General features: G+C 36.7%; 3 protein-coding genes across 28 annotated transcripts; 2 read left to right on the top strand and 1 right to left on the bottom strand.

Annotated features, from left to right (window-relative positions):
* Positions 1-29: 29 nt before the first annotated feature.
* LOC104756152 (putative serine/threonine-protein kinase SIS8) lies at positions 30-5,830 on the bottom strand. 25 transcript variants are annotated; one of them, XR_015586100.1, is made up of 15 exons: positions 5,609-5,695; positions 5,334-5,480; positions 4,539-5,237; positions 3,924-4,364; positions 3,591-3,694; positions 2,117-3,258; positions 1,992-2,032; positions 1,798-1,862; positions 1,592-1,692; positions 1,345-1,423; positions 1,145-1,243; positions 1,004-1,072; positions 754-803; positions 458-634; positions 30-359 (listed from the first exon to the last, which is right to left on the bottom strand). XR_015586100.1 is itself a non-coding variant. In XM_087494187.1 (15 exons), the coding sequence occupies exons 3-15, from the start codon at positions 5,052-5,054 to the stop codon at positions 221-223; spliced, it is 3,027 nt and encodes a 1,008-aa protein (XP_087350313.1). In that variant the 5' UTR covers positions 5,055-5,237; positions 5,334-5,480; positions 5,609-5,708; the 3' UTR covers positions 30-220. The 25 variants fall into 25 exon arrangements, 6 of the variants coding, with proteins under 6 accessions (XP_087350313.1, XP_087350312.1, XP_010476988.2 ...); XR_015586092.1 differs by having other exon boundaries at positions 1,592-1,724; positions 1,798-1,866; positions 5,609-5,673; XR_015586088.1 differs by having other exon boundaries at positions 1,592-1,724; positions 5,609-5,673.
* Positions 5,831-7,949: 2,119 nt separating this feature from the next.
* LOC104756151 (mitogen-activated protein kinase 8) lies at positions 7,950-11,376 on the top strand. Of its 2 annotated transcripts, none has more exons than XM_019239522.2 (12): positions 7,950-8,173; positions 8,280-8,576; positions 8,705-9,104; positions 9,205-9,332; positions 9,436-9,495; positions 9,625-9,774; positions 9,896-10,051; positions 10,142-10,279; positions 10,393-10,466; positions 10,554-10,670; positions 10,760-10,958; positions 11,069-11,376. In XM_019239522.2, exons 2-12 carry the CDS (start codon positions 8,289-8,291, stop codon positions 11,144-11,146), a joined length of 1,788 nt encoding a protein of 595 aa, XP_019095067.2. In that variant the 5' UTR covers positions 7,950-8,173; positions 8,280-8,288; the 3' UTR covers positions 11,147-11,376. The 2 variants fall into 2 exon arrangements, with proteins under 2 accessions (XP_019095067.2, XP_010476984.2); XM_010478682.3 differs by having other exon boundaries at positions 8,030-8,173; positions 8,283-8,576.
* Positions 11,377-14,429: 3,053 nt separating this feature from the next.
* LOC104756150 (laccase-1-like) lies at positions 14,430-17,504 on the top strand. Its single transcript, XM_010478681.3, has 5 exons — positions 14,430-15,169; positions 15,297-15,448; positions 15,563-15,807; positions 15,968-16,096; positions 16,195-17,504. Exons 1-5 carry the CDS (start codon positions 15,062-15,064, stop codon positions 17,310-17,312), a joined length of 1,752 nt encoding a protein of 583 aa, XP_010476983.1. The 5' UTR covers positions 14,430-15,061; the 3' UTR covers positions 17,313-17,504.
* The last annotated feature ends 165 nt before the right edge of the window (positions 17,505-17,669 follow it).

The following is a 17,669-nucleotide window of genomic DNA, read 5'->3' as shown; positions in this document are numbered from 1 at the left end:
CGTATATAATAAGAGAAATGAAAGTTCAATTCTCAATGATTTTTTTACCATTGACAAAATAATTTCTTTTTCCTCCTTTTTTTTTTCTTTTTTTTTTGTCATTCATCTTTTTCTTTTTACAATTTGTAAACAAAAACATGGTGAATACACACACATGAAAAGCAAGCACATCACAGAACACAAAATGTAAAGAATTGACCATCTTCTTCAACCATTGTTGTTATTGTTCCTGCTCATCAGTGGTCAATGAAGAAGAACTGGCAACTCCTGCTCTCTGGTTGTTCGGACCCATTATAGGTTTCTGTAGCTGCTTTAGAGAAGCCATGATCTCTACAAAACTTGGTCTTAACCTTGGATCCCTACCAAAATCAGATCAAATATTTAATAAAACCATTACAGACAGACCAGAGCTATATTTCATTGACAAAACTGACTCTACTTCTATAAACTGACTTACGTCTGCCAACATTTCCTGATGATCTCTGCAATTCCGGGATCCACAAACTCTGGGATTTCAAGTCTTCGATGTTGAAACCCTACTGCACCAACAACTTGCATTGGGTTCATTTTCCCCCATGGTTGCTGTAACGTGAAGAGTTCCCACAGGATAACTCCATAGCTATACACATCACACCTGTTTTCACATTATATGTTACCTCGTTCTTATAAGGGAACATTACATGAGGAAAAATATAATATAATAAGCTAGAAGCATGTTTCTTTTGGTAAGGAGAGCTTAAGAAAAAACCCTACTTTTCATCCGCTGGTTCGTTTCTAAGCACTTCTGGAGCCATCCATTCAGCCTGAAATGAGAAAACACACAAAATCACGCCTACCTTAGATCAATGAACTAACAAGTAAGAGATGATGTTGTTTCTGATGATATTTGACTGTGGAATTATAATTATGTTCCTCGGCTTGATGAACTTAGAATCTAGTCGATCTTTTTAGTTGACATTAAACTATCCTAGTGGAGAACAGTGAATCTCTTCTAGCAGCTTACCGTGCCTGCTGTTGACTTTGAAGACAGGTATGTGCTTACTTTCATTCTAGACAACCCAAAATCGCACACCTGAGAAATATGCAAAAGCCATTAGAGATATAACAGGAGCTAAAATGAAATTAGAGAGGAAGGATTACTGACCTTGACAACCCAGTTTTTGTCAACTAGAAGGTTTGGGGATTTAAGATCGCGATGGACAATCATTGGATTACAGCTGTGTAAATAATTCATTCCACGGGCCTACAAAGGTTCGAGTTTTTTCTTTTTTGGGTAAGAAACGACCAAGAAGATACAAAATATAGTAAAGGTAAGAAAAGGAGAGGAAGAGAAATGAGTAATACAGCATCCAGAGCCATCCTCAGACGTTTTCGCTCATCTAATTGGTTATTTGGCCTGTGGATTAACCTATACAAGCTACCTCTGCACAAGCAAAATTTTCTTATAAGCTGAAAAGTACACACAGAAAAGAGAACGATGAGTCTGAGCTCTGCTCACTAATAGATGGGACAGGGATAGTTATCATCAAAGATACGCAAATCATTTAGCGAGCGTGGAAACAATTAAATCATGAAACAGATCATAGCATACCTAGGAAGAAATTCTGTAACAATTGAGAGATTTGGAGGGCGAGTTACAGCTCCCATGAAGAGAACAATGTTAGGGTGTCTGAGCCTTCTCATCATCCGGACCTTGAATCGAGTCGAAATGAAATATTACGAATCTGTCATTTAGCGGTTAATATTTGAAACTTGAAAGGGTACAAAGAATTTCTAGAGAAGGAAAAGAACTTATACCTCACTTCTGAATTCCTCCAGTGCCTCTCCAGTAATATCTTGGTCAATGAACTTCTTGACAGCCACTGCCTACCAAACCAAGAGTTTCATTGATATTGAAATAATAAGCAAATTTACCACGTTTTTCTCATTGTCAGCCAATTAGTAAAGCTACATTGATACTGTATTAAGCTAACGAAATAAGAGATACTCACAGTTCCATGCCAATCTCCCCTATACACCTCTCCGTATGATCCTGTATCAAAAGAGGTAAATCAATAATACTTATTTGTTGTAGCAGTTGTTACGCTAAAGCATGCAGTAGAGTATAAGTTAGTACCGAGTCCGATACGCTCAGCCACAGTAACTTCCTCCCACAAAATCTCGCATTCAGCCACATCATCAATTGCAGAATCAGATTTTGAACTTTCATTGCCAGTAGATCTGTCAGATTTTCGTTCTCCTCCAGAACCTACCCCATGAAGCCCAGCAGAACCAGCATCTCCGTTGCTATGTGAATCTAGTTCAATCTGCCTGCTCACTGCTGCAGCTGTCGCTACAACTGCAGCAGCAGCTGCAGCAGAAAGTTCTAAGGTGGAGGAATCCGAGTTTGCTGACTTGGCAGCAGCAACAACCATGGAAGATGCAACAACAGCCGCTGCAGCTACGGCAACAGGAACATTTCTGGGATAGTCAGTAGATGTTTCAGAATGTGACGAATCAGACTGACCATCAATTTTGCAATCATCAGACAAATGACCGAGTCCAGGTCCTGAATGTTCACGTCGATCATGAGTATTTGTTTTAGGTTGCGGTCTTGGAAGTGGAGGTAAAAACCTCACAGGGCCAAGATTGCTCTGGTTTCTTCCTTGCTGGATTGTTCCAAAATCTTTCCCTTTCTCATCATTGGATTCAGCCACAGGTTTTATTTCAACTGTTGCTTCCATTGACTCTGAATAAACTTCTGAAAATAAGTTTCGAGGAGCAACAACTCCACTTTCAAGTAACACATCATGAAGCTTCTGAGCTAGTTGTGGATTCTCTTTGGCAGCATCAATCATATATTGTGAAACATCTTTGACTTTCATCCTGCGTCCAGCTGGAGAGCTAACACCTTCAGTCCAAGATGGTGATCTGGCATGGGTGAAAGAATGAGCAGGCTTGCTGGAAACAGGTTGAACAGGAGCCTTATGACTTCCCACAACTTCCCTACAAATGTTTGGATGAATCATGAGATCCCCCCCACCTTCAGACTGGTTTTCTTCCCGGGAACCCTTGGTCCTAGAACGATGTTCCGCTGACCAAGATCCTGCGTGCTCTTCAATTGAGCTCTCGACCCCACTGCTGGAAGAAGCTACATGAGATGAATCAGCATCCCTGGGACTGGCAGAGTAGACAGAATCATCATAGTCCATTTGTAGTCCAGCTGCATCAGCGGGGATAAGCGTGCCTGGATCTCCCATGAGATCAACAATGTACTCCCTAAAATTCACATTTGGATGCATTAGGGAAAATGCTTTGCCATTTGCAGACTGCAATAACAGTAACCACAATACAAGCATGAAGCATGCTTCCTCCTAACAGTATTGTTGCTTAGACCAAAAAAAGTTACACTTTTATCAATCCTCAGTAGTAGCTTTTGGCCATTTTAGAGATGCGAGTTAGCTATAACACACGCCCAAGTCCATATGCACACATTTTCATATACACCCACACACGGTTGGTGAGCATAAATATATACATACATTTTTCTCTACAAGTGACAGAGATATTGTTGAAAGTGCATAACAATTGAATTCAAATTCGAAAGTCACCTGCCATCATCAGTCTTAATGGAGTTCATTGCCACATCATCTGAACCAGTGTATTGCTGTCCTTTGACTATTCGACAAGGAACACCAACGCTATCACACAAAACCTACAGAGTCTCATAAAAAAGAAGAGACGAAACACCAAACCGCGTTTTAGAGGTGCAATATGCTTTGTATGTAATAAATATAGCCAGACAAACACAGGCATTTTGCACAAAATTTCAAACATGCACCAAACTAACAAGAAGCTTCAACAGTCATGAGATTACATACAAAAAGTGACCCTTTTATGCTAATTTTCAAACAAAGCAAAAGTAAAAGAGGGCAGGTACATACTTTGAATAACAAGGCACGATGACGAGCCAATCCAATAGTTAGAGAACCCAGGGGTAAAACCATGCTACGGAGGGTTGCTTTCAAGCTGTAGCTCAGACTCCACCAAGCTCTTAACGTACTATCTGGCTCCACAACTGGTCCACCCATGTAATCTGCAACTAAAACTGCCAGCTTCCTTACCAGTTCACTGTTCACAAACCCTGAAGAAGACGCAGACTTTGATTTTGCTGCAATATCAAGAGCCTTTTGTTCAAGCCTCAAGAGATTAGGATCTTCGCTTCTGTTCACAAGAACAGCATCCCAAGTTACACCATCTGACACAAGTGTCCCTTGGAGATCAACTAAGGGAGGTATTCTTTCTAAGGAAGATTCATTCATTACTCCACACAGGTCATAGAAACCATCCACAATCTTGTCATCATAGCCAAGACAGTTATAATTCTGCAAAATTCCAGATGATAAAAAATTGGTCAGAACTAATAGTATAATTCTGCAAGAAATCTCTCTAGGTGGATTCTGGTATCAACAACACTTATTGTATTGAAGCACAATCTATTAATTGCTCAAGTGAGTAAGAAATTGTTTCTATTTCTAGCAATGAGTAAAAAAACTCACCCAGTATCTAAATGCCATGAGTTCAGCAGGAGAATTCTCAGGAGGAGAAGGACGAGAACCTAAACTGAACTGCTTCATAGCCTCAATCTGAGCAGCTTCAGGATCCTCCCTAGCACTTAACTCAAGAGCCAACTGTATCTGGTATTCTTCTTCAACTTCTGGATCCTTGGAATGAGTAGAACCCAAACCCTGCATCCCAGATTCTGACCCACCACCATGTTCCATGGTTGATTCATCCTCTTTACTATTGACATTGGAAGAAGTAGTAGTAGTAGTAGTAGTAGTAGGGCTTCTCCTTTGAGCAACAGAGCTTAACCAATTGGATAAACCGGAAAAGGGTTTGAATTCAGGGTTATTACTATGAGTAGTAGTATCTAGAGACCTCAAAGAATCAGAAGGAGAAGGTTCTGCATCGCTGGACTTGTTGCTTCGGTTAGAAACAGAACCTTCACCGTCGTCTCGTTGATTGGGAGTGATACGAAGCTTTTTAAGAAATTTCTTCATGTTCATCTTCATACTCCAAATGTCACAGCAGCGAACAACATCGACCCGGAGGAAACTTGTCCACCATCCCTACCTCTAAATCCAAAAGACAAACTTTCTTGAGCTAAAACCCTAATTCCTCGGCAACAACACACGACACGACCCGGAGATCTGGAACTCAGTCCAGATCAACGGCTCGTCAAAACCTAATAATAACTGCAGCCAACAAAAAAAAAGATTCAAATCGGAATCCAAAATCAAAAGCAAAAGTCTCTTGAACGGAGATCAGATTTCGATTTCAAGAAAAAATACCCAGAAGAATACTTTTTGTTTTTATTGGTGAGTTCAAAAGCTGATCAAAAAACCCATTAAGAGAAAGAGATGAAAGTTTCGAGCTTTTTCTTCAGCAAGTTTAACAAAACCTCTTTGCTTCTCTCTCGAGTCCTTTGACTCTCTCTCCTATAAAGAGAAAGTCCACAAACAAAGACGCCACTTTCTCTCTCTTAAAGTCCGACAAAATTCAACTAAAAAAAAAATTGCGTAAAAAAAAAAAAAAACAGAGTAAGATATAGATTGAGATTACTTACTAGTAGAGGAGGAAGAGTGGATTTTTGAGCTGGGCGGAGACTTGATTTTTGTTTTTTTGGCTACTGTGGTGTGTGACAACATGCAAACATATCCTCATAAAAATGTAAAGGCGTTGCCTTTTTCAACTTTATGTTTTTTTTTTCTTTCATCGTCATTGGTCGTTTAGGATTTGGAAAAAAACGAATTTTTGTTCAAAAGACAAGAATTATACATTGCGCCATAAATAATAGCTAGACTAGTAACACATTTATTAAAGTCTTACTCGTAAAAGAAAAAGAAAAAAGTAAAGAGTGATTCACAAGTGGAATTAGTAAGCACGTGAATTGTTAGAGAAAATATATATTCTTCTTGTTTCTCCTTAGTTTTGTAAACAAAAATCAAAGCAACTAGATTTTAACCCACCGCGGACATATAATTTTTATTATAATTTATATTTATGTTGTATCTATTTATTAAATATTGGATGTTTTATAAATAAAAAAAATAACTAAATTTTCTGGTTATTGTGTGGATAAATGTTTATATTATTTTATTAACCCGCAATACACTTCATGACCATTTGTTTGTTATATTTAATTTGTTTTGTTTAGTGTTTGAGATTCTATTTTAATTTTTAATTATTATAACAATGAATAAGGGATCTAAATACATAATAAGTAATATATATACTGTGATTAAGTCACATTTTTCCTAATGATGTAATTATTTTACATAATCTTAGTTAAATCAACTTGATTTTATGTCAAATATTCTAATATTATTAGTCTTAATAAATAATTAAATGAGGATATAACCCGTGTTAACACAAATGTAATAACATTTTATTAATTTTAACATGTTCTTTTTATAACTCATCTACTATATAATTATATAGTATTTTAAACTTTTTTAATTTTACATATTCGTAATAATCAAAAATTTTATTAAGTTTATATATGTTAATTATAATATTTAAATAAATGTCAGTTGAAGTTTTTCTTATGTTAAAAATCAAAGCTCATATGTTTTGGAAAACAAAATGGGAATCAAATTGTTGTTTTCTTCGTTTGTGAAGGATTCAGATATAGAATATCTTCAAAACACAACAGAATGTGTAGTTAAATATATGATAATTTCTATTTCCATATTGATTGCTGTTATTTATTTAGTTGGAATGAAATGTAAAATATCTAGGAAACAAAATCTGAAGTCATGTTAATTTTAGAAAAATTTTAGGGGTTAATATTGTAAATAACTTTTTAAATAAACAAAACTAAAAGGGCAAAAATGTTAATATAGATTCGATAATTAAACTCAATTCTGTAAAAAGAAATTCTCTATTTTGTACAAACCGGTCAAAGCTAATAACAGAGATATAGTAATAAAAACTCACCAATTCATTTTTATTTGCTAATCGTTAAAAAAATTAGATGACTGTAAATCTAATTTAAAATAAGAAAATAATACAATCGTTGAATAGTTTATGATCGTGCTTTCCATATTCAAAATTCTTTCTTTAGGGCTATTTTAATGCTTCGCTCACCCACCTTGTGCATTATTCTCCCATGACTTATCATCTAAAGGTTATAATGAGAAAACTTGAGAACGAGGAAAGATTGAGACGTACCTTCGCAAGATCAACAACATATAAATAATTCGAGAGTGGAGACTATATCCTAACAGTTTCAGAATCTGATATTTTATTACTGCGAAATATAAAAAAACTTAGATTACATGACTGTCGGAATTCATCTATGACGTTTACTATGATGTGCTTGAACGACGACAGACTCCTCCTGCTCTCAGTTGGCTGGTCCTTATATGCCCCCTGATCTCGTCAGAACAAGCAAAGAGGTCATTACTCATTAGCTTTTTAAGTGTTTCATTCAGTTTCATAATTAGAACTTTACGTTTCGGTTTTGTTACTTACGTATGTTACATCTTAATTCATCTTAATTCAGCTTTTCATAATTAGAACTTACGTTTCGGTTTAAGTGTTACATGCTTTTGGTCTGGTTAAAGTATGACTAGGATCTCCTACTCATTTTCTCCAGCTTTTCCTCTCTTGTTTTTATTTTTTTTGGGCAAGGGATGGGATATGTATCAAGGCTTTTGTAATCTTTCTGCAACTTCAAGTTAATGAAAATTCACATAGTTATCAAAAAAAAATGTTACATCTTAATTCGAATGTTGATTGTTGGAGGAAAATAATATTTTTTGAAATTATTGTATGGGCTTTGTAAAAGCCCATATAATATACAATAAATGCATGCCCACACGGTCGAATCCGGTATAATCAAACCGGGTCGTTGAAAATATTATTATTACAAAGGTTTAAAAACTTAAAATAATAATAATACTATAGACAAATTTGTTCGTCTCCCTCCACACTCTCTCTCCCAATCCAATAAGGAAAAAATATCTGAGCAAGTGAGCATGATGGGAAAGAAAATAAAAAAAAAACAATAAATGAGTAATAAAATAACTGAAAATATATTTAAGAAAAAAAAACAGAGGAAGAGAGAGGAGAAGAACATGGTCTCCAACTCCGAAGGACCAAATCGAGAAACGCGGCGAGAAATATGGTGATTTGACGAGAATCGTTTGGCTCAGCAAATTTTCGGAAACCCAATTTTGTAAATTACTAATCTTTTCTTTTTAATTTTTTTTTTCCCTTCTTTTCTAATCTAGTAGTGGTGTATGGGTGGTGGTGGGAATCTCGTCGACGGTGTTCGTCGATGGCTTTTTCAGCGACCTTCTTCTTCTTCTTCTTCTTCTTCTTCTTCTTCTTCCAATAATAGCAATCACGAACAATCCATTCTCAATCCCTCTTCTTCTTCTTCTCCTTCTCCTTCTAACCCCGATCATTCCGCTTCCTCTGGAGATTTCAAAGAGCTTATCATTATTGAAGATCTCGATTTCTCTGGTCTTACTCTTATTAAAGTTCCTAAACGTAATCACTTACCTCTTATGGATTCTCACAAGAAGGTACCTTTCCCATTTCTGCATTGGCTTCACTAAAGGATTGATTTTTATTGACTTTTGTGTTCCTTTTGATTGAAGATCTATCAGTTTTTTTGAAGTAAGAATGAATAACTTGTTGAGGGTGTGTGCAGGATGCTGAGTTCTTCACGGAGTATGGTGAAGCAAACAGGTATCAGATTCAAGAAGTCGTTGGGAAAGGAAGCTATGGTGTTGTGGCTTCTGCTCTAGACTCGCACACTGGAGAGAGAGTTGCCATCAAGAAGATTAACGATGTGTTTGAGCATGTCTCTGATGCTACTAGGATTCTCAGAGAGATCAAATTGCTTCGTCTGCTTCGTCATCCTGATGTTGTGGAGATTAAACATATCATGCTACCTCCTTCTCGTAGAGAATTCAGGGATATTTATGTTGTCTTTGAATTGATGGAATCTGATCTTCATCAAGTCATCAAGGCCAACGATGATTTAACTCCTGAGCATTATCAGTTTTTCTTGTATCAGCTTCTCCGTGGTCTCAAATATGTTCACGCAGGTTATTTTCCTTGTTTTACTCATTGGTCCCTTTTTTTGATCCTCATGGCCTTTTTTTTTTTGTATGCATTTATTGAAACACTTGAGTGTTCTGTTTGCAGCTAATGTGTTTCATCGGGATTTGAAACCAAAGAACATTCTTGCTAATGCTGATTGCAAATTGAAGATCTGTGATTTTGGTCTGGCTCGTGTTTCCTTTAACGATGCCCCAACCGCTATATTTTGGACTGTGAGTCATCTACCTCGAATAATCCGACAGCTAAAAAGTTCAATAGGTTTTTTCTAACTTTTTCTGTGCTTGTAAACTAAATCCTTTTTATGTGTGTTTGTAGGATTATGTAGCTACTCGGTGGTATCGTGCCCCTGAACTCTGTGGATCGTTTTTCTCCAAAGTAAGATTTTATTTCTGGTTATTGTTATTTCTCTATATCAAGAAAAGGCTTCTAGTTTGCTATTTTGTAGGATATTGTTGTGTGGTTTCATTGTGTTGATAAGACCAACCATCTCTTGTTATATTTCAGTATACCCCTGCGATTGATATTTGGAGTGTCGGTTGCATTTTTGCGGAAATGCTTTTGGGTAAGCCTTTGTTTCCCGGGAAAAACGTGGTGCACCAATTGGATCTTATGACTGACTTTCTTGGCACTCCACCTCCTGAGTCGATATCAAGGGTTAGTCAATCAAAGCATCTGTTCATAGTTTCTGTAGCAAATTTAATGTATTCCATTCCATCCATCATTTGAGAGTAATCTGATCCCCTGTAATGAGTTTTGCAATCTTGGAACTCTACAGATTAGAAATGAAAAGGCGAGGAGATATCTTAGTAGCATGAGGAAAAAACAGCAAGTCCCATTCTCTCATAAGTTCCCTAAAGCTGATCCTTTGGCTCTCCGCCTTCTGGAACGCCTGCTTGCCTTTGATCCGAAAGACCGTGCATCAGCTGAAGATGTAAGTGAGATGTAGATCTGCTTTGTTTTCCTTTTTCTTTTACACAGACGAAATCTCTTACATTTGTCGTTTGGATTTCCTTATTTACAGGCACTAGCTGATCCATACTTCAGTGGTTTGTCAAATTCAGAGCGTGAACCATCGACACAGCCAATTTCAAAGCTTGAATTTGACTTTGAGAGAAAGAAGTTAACAAAAGATGATGTCAGAGAATTAATTTACCGAGAGGTAAGAAAAAAAAAGAGAAAGAACCCTTCTACATATCTTTGTATGCTCTGGTTTTGTTTCTATATTCTTCATTGATGCTAACAATCACTTGTCTTTGGATAACCAAAAATCAGATACTGGAATACCATCCTCAGATGTTGGAGGAATACCTTCGTGGTGGGGATCAGCTTAGCTTCATGTACCCCAGGTTAGCTAATTAACAGTTACAGATTCAATAAATATTGAAAACAGAAAGTTATGTAATCCATAAATCTTTTTTTGTTGTTACACGCAGTGGTGTTGACCGATTTAAAAGGCAATTTGCGCATCTTGAAGAGAATCAAGGTAAACCAGGAGCAGCAGGAGGAGGAAGAAGTACCGCACTTCACAGACATCATGCTTCTTTGCCAAGGTAGTGTCTTTCACAGAATCTCTCTTTCTTCTCCTCTCTCTATCTCTCTCTCTCTGAGAGCATTGTCCTTCTCTGTGATTGTGTTACAGAGAGAGAGTTCCTGCTCCGAATGGTGAAACTGCAGAAGAAACCAGTGATGTTGAGAGAAGAGCAGCTGCTGCTGTGGCTTCAACCTTGGAATCTGAGGAGGGAGACAATGGAGGAGGTTACAGTGCTCGTAACCTCATGAAGAGCGCGAGCATCAGCGGTTCTAAATGCATTGGTGTCCAGTCTAAAACCGACAAAGAGGTTAATTAGTTAGTTAGTTAGTGAAGAATGAAAGAAAGAAAAACAGAAGATCTTGGAAGGAACAAGAAGAAGAAGTTGCTTACTGTTGTTCTGTTCTCTCTGTTTTGCAGGACACCATAGCTGAGGAAGAAGATGATGAAACTGTTGCAGAGCTTACTGATAGAGTTGCTTCTCTTCATAATTCTTAAAAAACAAGATTTTAGTTTTTTTTTTGGTTCTTTTCACGAAAGTTTTCTGGTGAAAAAATTGGATTCTCCATTTTCTTCTCCCTTCTTCCACATCTATCTTCGTGGTTGGGTTTGATTGTTGTATTTAATAGTTTGGAGGTGAGAATGAAAACTTCAAATAAAGACAGTGATCTCCATGTATGTTTTTTTTTGTTTCTCCTTTTCAAAGACTGATACTATTTTGAAGTTCATTTTTTACTATATTTTGAAATTCATTTTACTAATTAGTAATTTACCTAATCAATTCGTTTCAGTACTCACACTCAGGGACAGTTTGTGTGGTTGGTATGATCCGGTTAGCTCAAACCGTGATATTTGGGTCTTTTATAATAAACCCGGAAGACATACTCGACTTCTTAAAAGTTAAAAGTGATTAAATAAAGAAAAATCAGCACACATAGTGGCTGTGTTAGTTGGCTTTCTAATGACGAAGACTAATCTAGAGAGTCTATTATTATAGTCCACGGTGTCAGAACCTAAAATGTATCATTATCCTATTTGTGTAATATGATCTCCAGCTGAATTACGATTATTTTTGGACTAATCTGACAAGTAATAACGACAAAAAAAGAAAATTATAATGAAGAAATCATTGGTCAGCTGGAATATAATGATCTTTTGATAATGGTATGGACCGTATGGTCGAGTAAAGTGAGCTCTAGGGAGCTTACCCATTACCCGCCCCACCACCAACTCCAAACCACAGCTTCAACAAGAAACTGCAAAAAGTTGTATGGCATTTTCCAGAACAAAGTCCATATACGCCAGATTGGTTAAGCAAATTAGGCTACACTGTTTTCTACAGAAATACTAATTTAATTTGTACAATGTCCAAAAGTCAAAAATCTAACTTCTCACTTTATATTATAATAGAATAGCTATGCCGCCACACTTTGGAATTTGACTTCAAATTATGACTACCAGAAGAAGTAAAAGAAATGGATTTCATGTGAATTATATTTATCGTAAAAAAAACATTGTCACAAAAGTCTCTGGACTAATATCAGTCATTTTGTAGGAATAATTATCACACTTTTTTAAAAAGTTAAAATTTTATATTAAAAAGTTATATTAGTTCGTTTCGAATGGCCAGTGACTGAAATTGTGGGGTTAAAGTTAAACTAGTTTATAATATACTGAAATGGTGAGAGAAAACATATTCTAAACTAACAGTTCAAAAATTACATATTTTTCTGTTTTCATATAATTCAGTTTGGAATATATTTACATTTTAAAAAATCATTGTTCAAAGTAGCTAGACATTCAAAAATATCTAACGCTTGAATAGCTTTTTAACAGTTATGATTTATGAATTGCGGTTATTTGTATTTTTAAAAAATGTTGAACTTCACAATTTCACATACAATTGAAATTTTATTCTTGACTCCTCCATAACATTGGGTTGCAATTTCTTTCTGATTTCATAAGGTTAATTTATAACTTGAAACCCATGTTAAATTGTTGCATATTTTTTTCTCAAATTTATAAGACTTGTGTTCTGTAGTATGTATTCATATGCTTTCTATTAAAACAATTCGCAATTTCGTATTATTTGTTCTCTTCGATGGCTCGCACCAACCCACCGATCACATCACTTTATCGACCATAAAGTTTCAATGATTTTCCAAAAAAAAAAAAAGCCTTTAAAAAGTATTTTATCATCATAGATTATAGACCAGTAACGTGGAGTTAAATTTCCATATTTTTTTTTCTTTTTTCAATTTACATATTCTCAAGAAAAAGTCTAGCATCATTCTTTATTTTTGATATTTAGACCATTCTTTAGTATCGTGCAAAACTGCAAATGAATATATACAAAATATATACATTGTGTGTTGTGTGTTCTGTAATTTGTAATCCTTTGCTGCCTTTACGTAAGCTTAATATATGGCATCTTTAACTATTATTATTTATTGTTAACCGTTGGAGATGCTCCATTGCACCATACGGCAACTCTCTCACAACCAAAAAAACTCAATAATTCTCATGACGCTTGAACCCAAAAAAAAAGGGATTTTGGGTTTGTTTTCTAACTTTGAAACACTTTCTAATCGTTATACAAGACGGTTAACAAAAAAAAAAAGGATTTGGACGTTACTATTTATAAATTGTACACGTTTTACATGTGTGGTTTTAATTTTACCCCAGACATAACTTTTTACGGAACCAAAGTTTACACATGCATGTGCTTCTTTTTCAGAAGGATTAACCACCGTAGATATGTTCCACTAGTGAAGTGTCAGATTCAGCCCCGGCTCAAGTGGGGAGGGCAAAGGGGCAGTGGTCCATGGGACCATCAACAATTTCGAAAATTTCTTGTGTTTAAGGGTCCAGTTATTTTTTAAAAAATAATATATAACCCAAATTTATAACATTTAAATGTATATTAGGGTCTATTTTGTAGAAATAATTTTTAAGAGGGTTCAAACAAGTTTTTTTAAAGCATAGTTAGGTTCAAGTATACTAAAAATTCAGTGTCTATATAGCTTAAAGGGTGCAAAAAATTTTTTTTGCCCTAGGGCTATAAATACTATTGAGCCGGGGCTGGTCTCAGATTGTATACTGTAAACAGAAATATACCGAAAGTGAAATTGCTTTTCAGCCCTTCAACTTCAACAATTCATAGTTGAGATTTCCATATGTTGGAACATGAACTAAATTATCTTCCTTCTTCTATATTCACCGAGAATTAGAGACCTTTAATTAGTTGGTCTTGTTTTATATTACCTTTTTGTATTAGATTTGTTACAGCTATCCATTTTCGTTATATCAAATTGTTAGTTTTAGTCGAAGACCGATACGTGACTAAGATATCAAGTCTTATAGTCATCTTAATTAATCATTTATCAAATGTGACAAAAAGAGGAATCGAGAGTGTTTACAAAAATGAGCAAGTTGTTGATACGTACGAGAGGTATCGGCGGCCGGATACATATATAAATCGAGGGAAGTTTGGTGAAAAAGAGATGATTGGGTACTGAAATTGAGAAGCCGAGGTAGCTGAGATATGAGGTCCCCTGAGAAGAGAAATTAAGAATTATAATAAGAAAGTAATACATAGTAGCTAGAACTATTTGAGGCCAGGAAGTTCAAGCTTTACAAAGAGATTAAAATCTTCTTCAACAAAAAAAGAGAAGAAAAAGAAAGTAGGGAAAAAGAAACTTCAATTCAACACAAGAGGGCAAGTAGCTTTTATACAAATGAGTATGGTCAACTGATGTTGATTTATCTTTCTCTCTTTTCTTTTTCTTGTCTTTTTTTTTTTGTTGTTAAAGAGGTCAATTGGTTGTAGGATGTCACGTACGTGGTGGTCTTATGGATGATGGGGAAAACACCTAAATCGGCCTGTAGTAAAGAGATTCATATAAAGCTAAAGATGATAATACGATCAAAAATTTATAAAAGTAGTCGTTACAAAAAAATGTTCGGACTAATAGATAAAAAGGTTAGTTAACTAGCTAGGTATGCCTTAAAAACAAGAAAAAGGCTTAGTTTATAAGATGATCGTTTTAGTGGTACTATATTATTTAGAAGCAGTGAATTAAATCCATTTGAGATGAGACTATACGAGAGATTTGAAATCTTTCAAAAATATATAAAATAACTGGCTCACTTTTTTTTTGTACGTGGTACACTCACCTACCGATCCAATAATGTAAGAAAACTTACCGGTTATTATTCATTTCCTTTTTTCTCCTTGCAAGACGATATTTTTTGGAGAAAAATATAGGTACTTTGACAGAATTATGTATTAAAAGTAGAAAGCAAACCCCCAATGTGATCCTATATAAAGAACCTCCACAACAGCTAACTTGATCAATAATCATATAGCTAGCTAAGTAAAAAAAAGAAGCTAGATCGATCAGTATTCTATAAATGAAAATGGAGAATTTAGGGTTTCTAGTGATTTCGACCTTTTTGCTTCTATTTGCAACTCTTCTCCCTCATTCTTCGGCGTCAACCATCCGCCGATTTCACTTCAATGTAAGCAATTTTAGTTTCACTCAGTTTCTTGTTTTTGACACCTACACTTATTTTTGTTACTATTCATTTATACAATCAGTCATAACATTTTCAATATGATCTTACAGTTTTTTTTTTGGTTTTTTAGGTCGAATGGAAGAAAGTAACTCGATTGTGCCACACAAAACAACTTTTAACGGTGAACGGACAATATCCAGGACCGACGGTGGCGGTACACGAAGGTGACACCGTAGAAATCAAAGTGACTAACCGGATCGCTCACAATACAACTATTCATTGGTAAAAATTTATATATAACAACAACATTTCATGCATGCATAAACTTAAACACTTACTTCTCTCTGTGAGTTGATAAATTTTATCGATTTATTTGGGGTTTGTGATTGCGAGTAGGCATGGTTTAAGGCAATACCGAACCGGTTGGGCAGATGGACCGGCTTACATAACGCAGTGTCCGATAAGATCGAAACAATCATATACATATAGATTTAAAGTGGAAGATCAAAGAGGCACACTCCTTTGGCATGCTCATCACTCATGGCAACGCGCCTCTGTCTACGGCGCCTTCATCATCTACCCGCGGAAGCCTTATCCCTTCTCCGGCAGCCACATCCAATCCGAAATTCCCATTATACTCGGTATACAAAATATAACTTTATTTGTTTGTCTTTCTTTTCCATTAAAATATTGTAAGTGAGAAACAAAACTATGCCCAATAGCAGTAATGATCATTAAACTAATATATTATTTATTGCACACGATGTAAAATGAAAAACATATGTGAAAATGTTGTTGTAGGTGAATGGTGGAATAATGACGTCGACTTAGTGGAGAAGGAGATGCTCAAGACCGGAGGCGGGCCTAACGCTTCTGACGCATACACCATTAACGGGCTTCCCGGCCCACTTTATCCTTGTTCTACTAAAGGTCCAACAATTTCTCCTCTCAACCGATGATTTTTAAATTCTAATTCGGATAGGAGTCAATTCCGGTCCGTTTCTCACTGATTATGAGATTGTGCGCAGATACTTTCACGGCGACCGTAGACGCCGGAAAAACCTACATCCTCCGCATCATCAACGCAGCTCTAAATAGCGAGCTCTTCTTCGCTGTATCGAATCACACACTAACCGTCGTCGAGGTCGACGCGGTTTACACCAAACCGGTTGAAACCAAAGCAATCATGATCGCTCCGGGTCAAACCACCACCCTCCTTTTCCGCACCAACCAACTCTCCGGCGGAGAGTTTCTCATCGCCGCGACTCCTTACGTCACTTCCGTCTTCCCATTCGACAACTCAACCACCGTCGGCTTCCTCCGTTACACCAAACCGGAAAAAAATTCCGAAATCACACGGCGGAGACGGCGATTAACGGCGATGTCGTCGACAATCGTCGATGCTCTCCCGAACATGCTGGACACGAAATTCGCGACGAGATTCTCCGATAACATCAAGAGCCTCGGATCGGAGGAGTATCCATGTAAAGTCCCGACGAAGATCGACAAGCGCGTGATCACCACGATCAGTCTCAATCTCCAGAACTGTCCGTTAAATCAGACCTGCGGAGGTTACGACGGGAAGAGATACTTCGCATCCATGAACAACGTCTCCTTCGTTAGACCTCCGATCTCGATCCTCCAGAGCTACTACAAGAAACAGAGCAAAGGAGTGTTCTCACTCGATTTCCCTGAGAATCCGCCGAACAGATTCGATTTCACGGGAGTAAATCCGGTATCGGAGAACATGAACACCGAGTTCGGGACGAAGCTATTCGAAGTGGAGTTCGGGACGAGGTTAGAGATCGTGTTTCAGGGGACGAGTTTCTTGAACGTCGAGAACCATCCGTTGCATGTACACGGACATAACTTCTTCGTAGTGGGGAGAGGATTCGGGAATTTTGACCCGGAGAAGGATCCGAAAAGGTATAATCTGGTGGATCCGCCGGAGAGGAACACTTACGCGGTGCCGACGGGAGGATGGGCGGCGATTAGGATCAATGCGGATAATCCTGGAGTTTGGTTTATTCACTGTCATTTAGAACAACATACTTCTTGGGGATTAGCTATGGGTTTTATCGTTAAGGATGGACCTCTTCCTTCACAGACTCTGCTTCCTCCTCCTCATGATCTTCCTCAGTGTTAAAACAAAGTAGTGTTCTATCATATCTGTTTTTAATTAGGGTTTTTGGTTTTAAATTTTGAGTGTTTAAATGTTAAAATTTGTTATGTTTAAAAGGCTAGGATGGTGTACAACAACATATGCAGTCTACTGTGTCTATGTGTGTAAGTTAAGATCTTTGGTTTTTTTGGTAGAAAAAGTGGAGGTTGGCTATTACTAACGCATTTGTTTGGCATTGAATGCTTGGTTGGTTTTACTTGTGACGACTGACGAGACTATAGGCATAACGGTGTTTGAGACGGGTTCTGTGACAGTCTACTATAGAACTTCTGTCCTTCTTTCTTACTTCCCAAGGAATATATTCTCCTCGATTGTCTACAG

Source organism: Camelina sativa, chromosome 17 (genome assembly GCF_030686135.1).
Source record: "Camelina sativa cultivar CO46 ecotype springtype chromosome 17, ASM3068613v1".
NCBI lineage: Eukaryota > Viridiplantae > Streptophyta > Magnoliopsida > Brassicales > Brassicaceae > Camelina > Camelina sativa.
Note: the sequence above shows the minus strand (reverse complement) of the source record. Positions and strands in the feature narration are given on the sequence as shown.

What these genes read in the sequence shown, in the direction of transcription:
- LOC104756151 (XM_010478682.3), top strand. An exon ending in GTGGATCGTTTTTCTCCAAA is followed by an intron (nt 9,496 to 9,624) that starts GTAAGATTTTAT and finishes GTTATATTTCAG; the next exon opens with TATACCCCTGCGATTGATAT. An exon ending in CTTAGCTTCATGTACCCCAG is followed by an intron (nt 10,467 to 10,553) that starts GTTAGCTAATTA and finishes TGTTACACGCAG; the next exon opens with TGGTGTTGACCGATTTAAAA.
- LOC104756150 (XM_010478681.3), top strand. Translation starts at nt 15,062, where the DNA reads ATGAAAATGGAGAATTTAGGGTTTCTAGTGATTTCGACCTTTTTGCTT. An exon ending in CGAAATTCCCATTATACTCG is followed by an intron (nt 15,808 to 15,967) that starts GTATACAAAATA and finishes ATGTTGTTGTAG; the next exon opens with GTGAATGGTGGAATAATGAC. An exon ending in TTATCCTTGTTCTACTAAAG is followed by an intron (nt 16,097 to 16,194) that starts GTCCAACAATTT and finishes GATTGTGCGCAG; the next exon opens with ATACTTTCACGGCGACCGTA.
- LOC104756152 (XM_010478686.3), bottom strand. Translation starts at nt 5,054, where the DNA reads ATGAAGATGAACATGAAGAAATTTCTTAAAAAGCTTCGTATCACTCCC. An exon ending in TCATGGCATTTAGATACTGG is followed by an intron (nt 4,365 to 4,538) that starts GTGAGTTTTTTT and finishes GGAATTTTGCAG; the next exon opens with AATTATAACTGTCTTGGCTA. An exon ending in ATTAAGACTGATGATGGCAG is followed by an intron (nt 3,259 to 3,590) that starts GTGACTTTCGAA and finishes TGTGAATTTTAG; the next exon opens with GGAGTACATTGTTGATCTCA.